General features: G+C 41.3%; 1 protein-coding gene and 1 long non-coding RNA gene across 3 annotated transcripts in view; one reads left to right on the top strand and one right to left on the bottom strand.

The window, feature by feature from the left end:
• Positions 1-12,233, bottom strand: part of LOC310694063 — a 132,519-nt gene that overhangs the window by 28,769 nt on the left and 91,517 nt on the right. The gene's annotated exons all lie outside the window — the stretch shown is intronic.
• IFT81 (intraflagellar transport 81) overlaps positions 1-12,233 on the top strand; it is a 51,224-nt gene that overhangs the window by 5,111 nt on the left and 33,880 nt on the right. For both annotated transcript variants that reach the window (XM_083476690.1, XM_083476691.1), the window contains exons 4-8: positions 2,795-2,975; positions 4,494-4,583; positions 5,973-6,038; positions 6,362-6,472; positions 7,218-7,302. In XM_083476690.1, the coding sequence (XP_083332816.1) occupies positions 2,795-2,975; positions 4,494-4,583; positions 5,973-6,038; positions 6,362-6,472; positions 7,218-7,302 (533 nt within the window). The remainder of the gene's footprint in view (positions 1-2,794; positions 2,976-4,493; positions 4,584-5,972; positions 6,039-6,361; positions 6,473-7,217; positions 7,303-12,233) is intronic.

The following is a 12,233-nucleotide window of genomic DNA, read 5'->3' as shown; positions in this document are numbered from 1 at the left end:
CAAGTGCCAGAACGCATGGAAACGCTATTTACCTTCCTGCCACAGCGGTACCTATGCATCTACTCACACTGGTATGCTAGGTTGCCAGGAGCTGGGACAGAGCAAAGGGAGCTCACCCCGTTGTACAGATTCAAACTGCCAACCTTAAGATTGGCAAGCCAACGAGGCTTGGTGGTGCCACCCACAGTGCCACCCACATCCCAGCCCAAGGAACAGTGACCTTGTAAAGGTGTCCTCTCACCCTTTCTCTGGAGGTTCCTAAGTCTTCATAATTGCTTCAGTTTCTCCAATTCTTGAATGAGATTTTTTTTTTTGCTTGAGGATTGTTTAGCTGGATTTGATCTCATAAGTACAGTCTACGGAAATTTTAACTTCCTGCTGTTGTAAGGTTTTCAGTGATTTTATGGTTTTATTTTGCTGTTATATACTTTGCGTTTCATGTTATATACTTTTGGTTTGTTGTATATTTTAAATGTGAACTACTTTGTGATTCCAAATAAATAGTAGTACAGTCGTACCTAGTTTCTCGAACGGAATCCGTTCCGGAAGTCCGTTTGACTTCCGAAAACATTTGTAAACCAAGGTGCAGCTTCCGATTGGCTGCAGGAACTTCCTGCACTCAATCGGAAGCTGTGGAAACCACGTTGGACGTTTGGGTTCCAAAGAACTTTCACAAACTGGAACACTCACTTCTGGGTTTGAGGCATTCGGAAGCCAAAACATTTGAGTCGCAAGGTCAACCAAGGTACAACTGTATATAAATTGATTTGAACAAACAAACAAACAAATGTGTTTTAGGATTGCAGTCAGGCATAATTTCTCAAATTTCTGATTAATGAGGCACACTCCTTTTCTGAATTAAAAACAGGGATACCCTAAACACCTATACCTGTTAACAGTGCTGGAGCACGTTAGTTGCATGCAGAAGACCTTAGGTTCAGCTCCTGGTATCATCAGGTAGCATGAGGAAAATTCTCAGGGATGATTCACAGCCTGGCCAGCACTTTCTTGATCTCCTGCCCTCAGGCAGAAGGTATAGCAGCATGATTAGTCACACCAACAGGGTAAAGAACAGCTTCTATCCGTGGGCTGTGAGGCTGCTGAATGAAAAGATAACAACAGGGCAACTGACTTTCGGGTTTGGTGGGTGTGCGTCAGTAAACGAGGGGAATTAAGACTAAGGGAGCTGAGTGGGGGGTGCTCGTTTAATCTCACTGTATACAAGTTGTGCAAGTGACAATAAAGTATTTCAATTTCAGTTTCAATCTTCTCCTGAGAAAGCCACTGCCTGTTTATTCTAACAGACAGTACTGGGCAAGGTGGATGAATAACAGGGCCTAATGTAAGCTAGCTTCCTATGTGCTCTCCTAGAGAAAGGCCACACTTGTGTGTGTCTGCTGAGTCACTGCTTTAGCATGACTCTTTAATGGAAGGAGGCCAGCCCAGAGCAGCAACTTGTGCAGAGAGGCATCAGCCTGCTTTAAAGGCAGAAAATTCTATTGCATCTTTGCTCTCGCAGTGATTGAATTATCCAGAGCAGTGACTCATGCAGAGACACAGTAGGCAGCCACAACCACGGGCATGTATTTCAAGGATGACTAGAGTTCAGGCTTGTTGGATCTATTTTGTCTTTTACTGGAAGCCTAAGATCTAGCAGCTACTAGAGTCAGGTGGGAAAGATTCACAGTTAGTACTGAAGAACTGGCTTCTTCTGAGCACATTCTGAGCTTAGGAACATGTTTTCAGTACCAGAACTGAGTTCATGCTCCTTTCACACAAAAGCACACTTCTGGCTATCCCAAGCTTTCTTAATTCAAGCAATATAATTTAGGGCAGTGGGGTGAGTCATTTTGCGTTGCTTTGTTAAATTATTGGCATGAGTTTCTGACTCCCAATCTGTTGCAAATTGCTCTGAGATCTAGCAGATGATCACATTCTGCCTTCTGGTGTACTTGGGACTTGGGCCTTTTTTTGTTTCCCTCACAGCTTGGGAATGATTCAGTTAAGAGAAAGATCTGTGATCTTCACTGTCCCTTGACTATGCAGGGTACTCAATGGCTGTAGGGAAACCACTGTCTTTCAGCTTATCTCTCACAAACACAACCTTTAAATTGAATGTCAGGAGCCACAGCGCTCTGGTGACTCTGTTGCATGCCTGGCAAAAGTAAACACAGCTGGTCTGGAAGTGACGTGGTACCCACGTCCATTCACAGCTGGGTTCAAAAGCTCCAGTCGAGATGAGGGGCTGGGGAGAAGTGACATCAGCCATGTAAAAGGCCCACAGAGGCAAGCACTGTCGTCCAAATGCTTGTTTTGACCTTCTGACGTCTTAAATGATTGGGGGGGGGGCAGAATACCTGAAGTACCCACCTGCTTTCTTGGGTAAACAAATGAGGAACTGTTTTATATCCCCCTCCCCAATCACTTAGGCAAGATAGGTGAGCCTATGACTCAGGGTCTTTTGGGTTACGGTGACAAGACTTGGTCAATTTTTGCCTTTCGGTTGCAGCTGTGGAATATTATCACATTGATGCTGCTACTTTTTAATGTGGTTTATCTTTTGGGGGGCAGGATTCTTTTGTTTCCAGTGCTGTTGCTGTTTTTTATTTGCCTATATTTGCAGGTTGTAAAATGCTTTGAACATTATAAAAAGAGCCAAGTAAATGTTTAGTATTAATTCTTCATCTTCTACTAAGCACTCAAGGGTGGGGGGTGGGGGGGCTGCTGCTTATGTTTGCTTCAGACTTCTTTTCTCTCAGTAGAGCTTGATGTCCCTGTTATTGTTATTATTCAGGAGTACGTTCCGCCAGGGTTTAGTCATTGGAAGTAAGCCTGTCATTCATCCGGTCTTGCACTGGCTGCTTCAACGGACAAATGAGCTGAAGAAAAGAGCCTATCTGGCACGGTTCCTAATCAAAGTAGACGTGCCAGCAGAGTTCCTTCAAGATGATGTTGTGTCAGATACCAATAGACAGGTAGCATTTGCAACACATTTCTTATCCAGATTGTATTTCTGTAATAATGTTGGTTAAAACCGTGGCAGGTTTCCTTCAATGGGTATAAACCTTATATGCACTGGGAGAATCATGCAAAAAGCATATTAATGAAAGCCTTTAAGGTTGGTCAAATACAGAAAGCCAGGATAACCTGTATATAATCTGGAATTGTTTAATTATCAAGTGCTCAGAGGCATCTGCTTGGATGAGAGAGCAACTAGTAAGCCTCTCTCATGGGATGCTGCCTTCCATTCCCAAATGCTACCTGATGCATTTGCTGCTCTCAAGAGGGGTCAGGGAGCTTTGGTTGTCCCCAGATCACTGAAGCTTCACCTGTATAGTGTGTTTCTGGGTAGAAAGTTTGGAAAATGGCAGCAGAAATAGTACATGGCTTTGGTGTTTCCTCAAGTCTGTGCGCATACCAGGTAAAGCAGGAAAAATTGCTCTTGCCTTGCATGGAAGTTAAAGCAAACATTTTCCCCCATTGATAATATCCAATTGTATAATTAAAACTAAGCAAACACTGCCTTTAGAGCAGGGAATGCAGCTTGTATATTTATTCAGTGTGTGCCACTCCTAATTTGTATAAAGATACAGCTCCACAGTTTCCATTATGTAAAATGTTTCCAATAATCCCCTGGCTTCTCCAAAATAGAAACTATAATAATACACCACACTTAAAACAATACGTGAGATTTTTTTAAACGCTGCTAAAAATGAAGAGATTTTGCTGATAATATTTGGTTATTTATTTGTGTAATATTTTATGTTATGACCTGAGATAAATTATTTAAGCTACATATCATTACAAATATTGTGTGTGTGTGTGTGTGTCTTCATTTTCTGCTAGAGTTTCTTACATACAGAACAAACATGGCTTACACACAGTTTCTGGGCCCAGAATTAAGCTACATTAATTCTGATGGTTATGACCTGCTCACTGGTCTGCTCACCTGAAGTTAGAGGAAGGACCCTTTGCTCACAGTTTTGATCATGTGAATGTACCTTATTTCATTTTTTCAATAAAAGCTCAGTCTAGGGAATCTGCCCAGGGGCACCAATGAAAACCTTAGCAGGCCCTGGGTTAGCAACTCCTGTTATGATTAAATGAACTCTTGACACTGCACTGTTAACATCAATCCTAGTCTTCCTAGAAAGAATTTTATGGGGCAAAATGTGCAGTTACCTTCTAGGAGATATCTGTGAATGAGCATGTGATGTGGTCACCTTGTGTATTTTTCCTGGTACTGAGGAATGCTCCCTGTTGTTATTAGACAGCAACATTATCAGAGAGTATGTTTGTATAATCAGTATTGTGTGATTTCCACAATCAGGACATAGCGGACTTCTGTTGTTCAGAGCAGTTGTCCCTCTAATTTTGTGTTATACCATGTTCTCCCTAGTATTCTCTGAGAACTGTATATGTGTCCACTGGTCCAAACAGCTTGGCAAACCCTGAGTCATATCATTTGTTTTAGAAGTTTACTCTTTTTGCAGTATGAAGAGCTGATGGAAGCATTCAAAAACCTTCATAAAGAATGTGAACACCTGAAGACATCTGGTTTCTCAACTGCAGAAATACGAAGGGTAAAAAAGAGAGAGACATTGCAGATACTGTATATTTTTAGCTGTGCTTTTGATTTTTAGATCAGCTATTGTACCAGCCACTATTTTGATTAAATTGATTGTATTGATCTTTTAGCATGGCACCCTGTGCTTTGGAATTCCCTGTTTGTTACCATTAGGCAGACACACTCACTATATTATTTGAACACCTGATGAAAACTTTGTTTTGTTACAAAAGCCTACCCATACACATAACTTAGCCTTTGTTTTTGAATTTTGTTTATTTTATCTGGGTATAATTGGCAATTATTTTGATTAAATGGCCTATTATACATTTTCTAAATAAAATAAATGCACAATTTAGCCTTACAAGCATGTCTACAAATGTTGCTGCCTGCAGAAGAGGGTGACTGATTTTTTCTTCTTCTGGACTATTTTGTGGCTGTCTCTCAAAGCAGGTAATAAGAGTGAGACTCAGTAAAATATAACTGATACAGCAGTTGTCACTTGTCTTTCTCCCATTAGTGCTTACTACTAAGAGCATTTCTTAAGTCTTCCCTGTCACAGGTAGCTCATTCAAGAGGTTCAACTACTTTTCACCGAAACTGCTAAGCTAGCCTCATCTAACCCCCTGTAAATGCTCTTGAAAAACATCATTTGAAAGGCAATATATACATTGATGAGGGACGCGGGTGGCGCTGTGGGTAAAAGCCTCAGCGCCTAGGGCTTGCCGATCGAAAGGTCGGCGGTTCGAATCCCTGCGGCGGGGTGCGCTCCCGTTGCTCGGTCCCAGCGCCTGCCAGCCTAGCAGTGTGAAAGCACCCCCGGGTGGAAGTAGATAAATAGGGACCGCTTACTGGCGGGAAGGTAAACGGCGTTTCCGTGTGCTGCGCTGGCTCGCCAGATGCAGCTTTGTCACGCTGGCCACGTGACCCGGAAGCGTCTCCGGACAGCGCTGGCCCCTGGCCTCTTAAGTGAGATGGGCGCACAACCCTAGAGTCTGTCAAGACTGGCCTGTACGGGCAGGGGTACCTTTATATACATTGATTAATAAATAAAATGTAGCTAACCAAAAAAGCATCCAAAGAGACCTATTCACCTTATGTTCAAAGCATTTATTTTTTTTAAGGGTATTGAGATTCTATGTGTTGAATGACTTGAGGCAGTTTGATCTTTTTTCTTCTTTGAAGCACTAACAAATTCTATAGGATCTGAAGAGTACCTCTTTGAATATGTTGATTTGACTTTGATTAACCTGTACAAAACTAAGGGGTAATGTAATTAAAATCCTGAGCATAAGTATTCAGTTACATGAATATTATGACAGAGTCTTCTCTTAGTTCCAGGTGTGTAGAAAAATAACTGATTCTGGTGTGTGTGTCATATTTTTTCTGTGTTGACGCTTTCTAGGATATCACTGCTATGGAAGAGGAGAAGGATCAGCTGATGAAGAGAGTAGAGCGTCTTAAGAAGCGGGTAAGTGAGAGAAGCAGAGCTGTGGCATTTCGATGTCATCATCCTTGGCTTGCAAGTTGGACTGGGGAATGCAAACAAGGATTAAGACTAACATCTTGCACGCCTTGGGAAGGAATCAAATGGCTAAGGGAGGAAAGAGAATCTTCCCCTCAGGCAGCAGTCCAAAATTTTTAAAGGCCTTGAGTTCAACACTTCAGTGTGAGCTCCAAGAAGTGTTGCGTATGGGGAGGAAGTGTGGTGTGAATCTGTGAGACACCTGATCACCCTAATTGATTTCTCAGCTATGTAGCAGTTAACTTGCTTTGCTTATCCATTTACCCTAGGTGGAGACAGTGCAGAATCATCAGCGGATGCTTGAAATGGCAAGGCAGCTTCGAGTGGAGAAGGAGAGAGAGGAATCTCTCTCCCAGCAGAAGCAAGAACAGAAAAATCAGGTATCTGTGCAAAAGCATGCCACTTAAATTAAGGGTGTTTTCCCCCCAATAAAATAAAACCTAACTAATTTTTGTAAATAAAATTGCATTTGGCTTTTTTTAAAAAAATGCCAATATTGTCATTGGATGATGACACTCCTCGTTTACAGAAGTTTAAAATCTAGTCTTGGTATGAATTTCTATTTAGATTATGGAGAAATTGGGGGTGTCATGGCTGTAAATCCATGCATGCTTCTGGATACCAAATGCTGGGGACAAAAATCAGGGAAGATTATTGCTTTGATGTCACTGCTTGTGAACTTCCAGAGGTATCTAGCTGGGCATAGTTTGAAAACAGGATGCTGGGCTAGATGGACAAGTTTCTAAAATGGTCTTCAAAATTTAACTCTTTGGTGCAGTGATAATTGGAACATGATGCATTCATCTGATGGTGGTGTTGACCTTTCCAATAGACATTTCTAGCTGCATTCTTGGCCAATGTGGGCCAAAGGTTTACCAGGCCCACCAAGCAATTCCTGCTCAATGGTACAGCTGGTTGTAGCACTGTCTTGCCAGATCTGCCATCATAATGCTTTCTAATTACTTCCTTTTAAAGGCTGAGGGAAGGGGTATATTGTGTGCATTGCCAGCCTATTCAGTAGGGTTTGCATAGATGTTTCCTCCCTTTTTGCAAATTGTTATTGTGTATTTTTGTGTACGTTTCCAAAGATTAAGTTTATTAATAGACCTGTGCATATTTTCTAAGCTTTTTCATGCAGAGCAGAGGCTGCAAAGAGTCCAACTCCAGCTAAAGGATATGCGTCATGCAGCAGTAGATTCAAAGCCAGAAAGTAAGTAGGAGTTCTAAAATGTTTTTTCCCCTCCTTGTCTACTGCCAAAAACCTAGGATAGACTTTTTAAAAGTCAAGAAAGATAAAATTTATACCCTCCTGAGTTTACATTTTCATATTAAAGGTTTGGCTTGATGTAAGTGTACAGATTTTTGAAGATCTGAATATTGCAGATAAGATCTGAACATGACTATATTCATGACTGATGAGCTTTTCATTGCCGCTGTTAATAATTTTATACTAACCTTTTGATCCTCACTTTATAAATGAAGCCAAAATGTGGGCAACTATATCTGTTGCCCTGTTCAGGGAAGTTTTTAATGTGTGACATTTTAATGTATTTTTAATCTTTGTTGGAAGCCGCCCAGAGTGGCTGGGGAGGCCCAACCAGATGGGCGGGGTACAAATAATAACTTGTTGTTGTTGTTGTTGTTGTTGTTGGCGGGGTACAAATAATAACTTGTTGTTGATGATGATATTGTTGTTGTTGTAGTTGTTGTTATATGTTGGGTAACTAAACGTGTTCATATTTTTCTGTTTTTACCCTGGTCTCTGTCTTTCCAGAGTGGCAAAACCATAATAGTTCCATGTACTTTGATGGCTCTGCTGTAGAGGGAGGGATGGGACAACAGGGGTCTCTCCATTGGCTCTGCTCAGAGTCAACTGCCTCCCCTACCCAAACTTTCTGTTTAAGTCAGTCATTAATAAGGACTTTGTAATTTTATGGATTGGTGCATGAGATTGCTTGTTTTTCCTCCTCCGTCCCCATACATTTTCCCTTTTATGTCATGTGTTTTAAAATGTTAACTTGTGGGCTGTATCTTTCTTGTATCTATTATTGTTTTAATTGCTCTTATGTAAGTTCCTCTGGGAACATTTTCGATGGAGGGGCAGTGGAATGCTTCTAGTAAAATAAATAACTGAATTGTAATAAGCAGCTAGAAAATACCAGATATAATCTCTGGCATTATAAGGGATGGTGAGGCTTTGGATTTCTATATATACTTATCTTCTCTTAACTCCCAGAAGCATAGCTGTCAACCTTCCCTTTTTTTGCGGGAAATTCCCTTATTTCAGCACCGTTTTCCGCTGCTGTCCCGGATTGTTAGATATCCCGTAGACTGTGCCCAGGACAGGTGAGGCTGCTGATCCCTTATTTTCGAGGCTGCTGATCCCTTATTTCAAATCCGAAAGTTGACAGCTATGCCCAGAAGGACCCTATTCTGTAATAATACAATGCAGTGGTGCCTTGCAGAGCCACTGTGAAGCACTGAAGAAGATGTAATGGAGCCAGAACTTCCCACTATTTCTCCTGGCCAGCCAGGCCCTTGAGCTGTAGGGAGGCCAGTGCAAGAGAATACATCTGTTTTTTTGAATGAGTGGGTGCCAGAGTGTATTGTGCAGGATACAATTTATGTTTAAGGCTAGTTGGTCCTGCAGGTAGGACTTCAGTTTCAATCAATAAGCCCTCTTTGACCACAGCTATATCAGACTGCCTGCTTATCCTTATCAATGTCTGTCTGAGAGTTGAAGATTTAGTATTTTCATCCTCAACTAATTCTGCTCACTTTCCCCCTTCCCTATCGGATTGTGGTATTTTTTTATGCAGGAGCAAGAGGAGGACACTCTAATGTTTGCTCTTGACTGAGCACTCACATTGAAATGCCATGTAAATTCCTAGCCAGTACCACTTTGATCACATTTTTGCTGTTTCATAGTAAGCGAGAGAGAGGTTTATTTTAAGGAAAAGCTTTAAGTCCTAGTTTTCAGGCACTCCTCCTGATGACATCAGTGTGCAATTAATAAGAGAAGCCTAAAGCCCTGCCAGAACATTTTGCCATTAAGAGTTATTAGTAGCTTTAAAAAAACAAAAAACAAAACCCAACAACTTCAAGTACATCAGCTGAAAGATGACGTATTGTACGATTTTAAAAGTTAAGTACTGAGTGCCATCTGTTCCTCCTCGGTTTATATGAGGCCTGCCATCCTCTGCATAGTTTCTCAACTGTAAGTTGTGCTGAGATAAATGGGTCTTTCCTGCAAGTAATTGATGATAAAAATGTACTGTCATTAAGTTGAATACCAGTTGGTTATGATCCACCTAAAGTTAAGCATTTTAAACTCTCATTGACTTCTGAATGCTGTGAGGTGGTTTCTGGTTAGTGTGACTGGCCTGCTGTCGAGGCCCTGATCTCACAGTGGAGTGGTGAGAGAGAACGAGCCACACACATGACTGCTCTTAAATGATTGCTGCCAGGCATTGTGGAGTCCAAATGGCAATCTTGTTTTTCTGGGGGAGCTCTGGGCAATGAAACAGGCAGGAGGACAGCTGGAGTAAAACCTGGTGTAAGTCTCAGGGTAGTAACAACTGAACGCAAGTGAGAACACAGAATTGACCCTACCATATAGCGTTGATGGCAGCAAAGACAACCTACTTCTTGGTCATTGAAGAAGTGTAGCATGCAGGAAAGGGTCAACTCCTCCTGGAGGTATAGTCGGCACTGACTGATAGATCAGGTGGTGGTGGCCAGCTGGAAGGGGAAGGAATCTCCCACCAACTGTCAGCCTTGACTCTACCTCCAGTGAGACCTGGAATCCCACCTTTGCCTCCTGGCGTTCAGTTCTGCCTAAGTTCCATTTGAAATTAAAGACCTTTCAGTGCATTTCATACATTTTGGATTGCCCCCCCACCCGAGCTATGTTGTTACTCCTTTACCGCTAACTTAGTGACGTGCTGTTGTTGGCAGTAGGGTTTGCGCACACTGCTAGACTCTGGATCTCAGAAGACAAGTGTGTTTTGAGCTCTGCTGCCTGCAATTTTGTTTGAAGATATGCATTTAGCCTGTGTATTGGGAAAGCCGCTGAAATTTCTAGCCGGGGCAAGTTGATTAGTCAGGTCTAGTCAGGTAAGTTTTCTATTTCCCCATGTCTGAACAAGCCACTAATTCACTCTTCCAGAACCTCTCTTATAACCATAAAAAATTTGAACGGAAAACATGATGAATCACTATTAACAGCTTTTCACATATGTCACTGGCAAAAATGGAACTCAAATAAGCTTAAGGCCCTGAGCCAAGCACACTATACAGCTTTCGTGCATAAAGAGTCTAAAAGAAAATGTTTTTTTAGAAAAATAAAAAGCTTCTGAAGTGGATAATGGAAAGACCTAAAGTGCTCTCTATTATTTTCCCTTTGGCTTGAGAGTTTGTGAAAGGCAATGTTTTCAGAAAAAGTTCAATTAAGCTGCCAAAATGAGAGAGAGAGAAAAAGAACTAGGTAATTCCTTTCCCTATGTGACTAATTCCACAGAGTTTGAGAACATTTTCCTCTATGTGAAACATCCAAAGTAGGCTAGGCATCTGTTGTTCTTTGTGTGCACTTAACCAGTTAGTGTTCACGTTTTACCTCGTGTCTCTGGTTTCTGGCATCAGTGGAAGCTTTAGAATAACCTTCTTCAACCTGGTACCCTCTGGATGTTTTGGACAGCTCCCTTGAGCCCCAGTTGTAACCCAAAATATCCAGAGGGGACCAGGTTGAAAAAGGCTGCTTCAGAGCAGACATATCAGCGTTTACTTTAGAAGCCTTTTAAAAAAAGAGATGTTTCTAATAGTATGCTGTATATATTCTGCACTCTAATATCTGTTGGAGAGATCTGTTGTAACCATATCTCATGTTTTCCTTATATGAAAGTTACAAATGCCTTTTTTTAATTCATTCATCTCCCCACCTTCATTACATTTATATTCACTTTTCTATTTGAAATCATATCGTCATTAAAATACTGAAAGGCTAAAACACAGCAGCTATGAACCAATTCAGCATAAAAGGGAACAATATTTAAAACAATGACCAGGAGTTACAATTAATCCACCAACAGCTATCGAAAGGAATGCTAATAAAATTGATGTCCTTTGCTTGCTGGAAAAGATTGAGCTAAGCAAACATCACTTGGAAGCATATTCCATAAACTTAATGCCACAAAAGAGAATGCCGTGTGTGTGTGTGTGTGTGTGTGTGTGTGTGTGTGTGTTTTCACTTGGCAAGTTAACACTTTCCCCCTGCCTGTGAAAGCACACCTTTAACCAGCTTTAAAACAGGAAATTTGCAAAAGACCACTGCTTTAAGGCAAGCTCCTTTTATATTTATTGCTCAAAATATATTTTGGAAAGTTGTTTGTTCTCTATTGTAACCAAATTTCGCCTGCTTGTTCCTGAGATCAAGGAGCAGGGTTTTCTTTTCTATGTTTGGATACAATAGGATGCCATTTTGAATTCAAGATGGCAGCCTGAACCTTCAAAAATGGACTGATGTTGGGGGTTCTTAACATTCCTGAACAATCCTGGATACACAGCTGCTAGTTTAAAATATTTCTGTGCTGCCCTTCAGTTTACCAAAACTCCCATGTGGTCCGACCAGCATCATCAAAACAATATCATGTCTGTTTTTAGAAGCAGAGAACAGTCTGTGCTCAAATTGAGAATCCGCTTTGCACATTTAGAATATTCCTAACATAGAAAAGAATACCAATTGGATATTCCAGAACTTAGGCTTCCAATAAGCTTAAGATTAGAGCATGAACGAGGGAGATTGTACATTGAGCTATCTGAGTATAGTATTCCCAGGAATGACACCAATTTCAATTTAATGAACTTTCACATGAGAGTCTGTATGTGACAGCCCAATTTGTAGCCTGATTCTCAAGATCTTCCATTCACACAAGCCTGGGTGATGTTAGAGGAACTTGAGTTGTCAGTTGTCAGGGCTCCCATCTCAAATGCTATGACAGAGGCTGTTATGTGCAAGTAAGAAAGCTTTATTCAAGGGCTTACAATGATACAGGTCAGGTTACAGGTACATACGTGGTTAGGGAGTTCGAGAACAGCAGCAGGAGTCCAAGAATGGACAAGCAGCCGTGGCCCTCCACCAGCTTT

Source organism: Podarcis liolepis, assembly GCF_965112155.1.
Source record: "Podarcis liolepis genome assembly, chromosome: 15".
In the NCBI taxonomy this organism is placed as follows: Eukaryota; Metazoa; Chordata; class Lepidosauria; order Squamata; family Lacertidae; genus Podarcis; species Podarcis liolepis.
The sequence above is the reverse complement of the archived record's forward strand: the minus strand, read 5'-3'. Positions and strand labels throughout refer to the sequence as shown.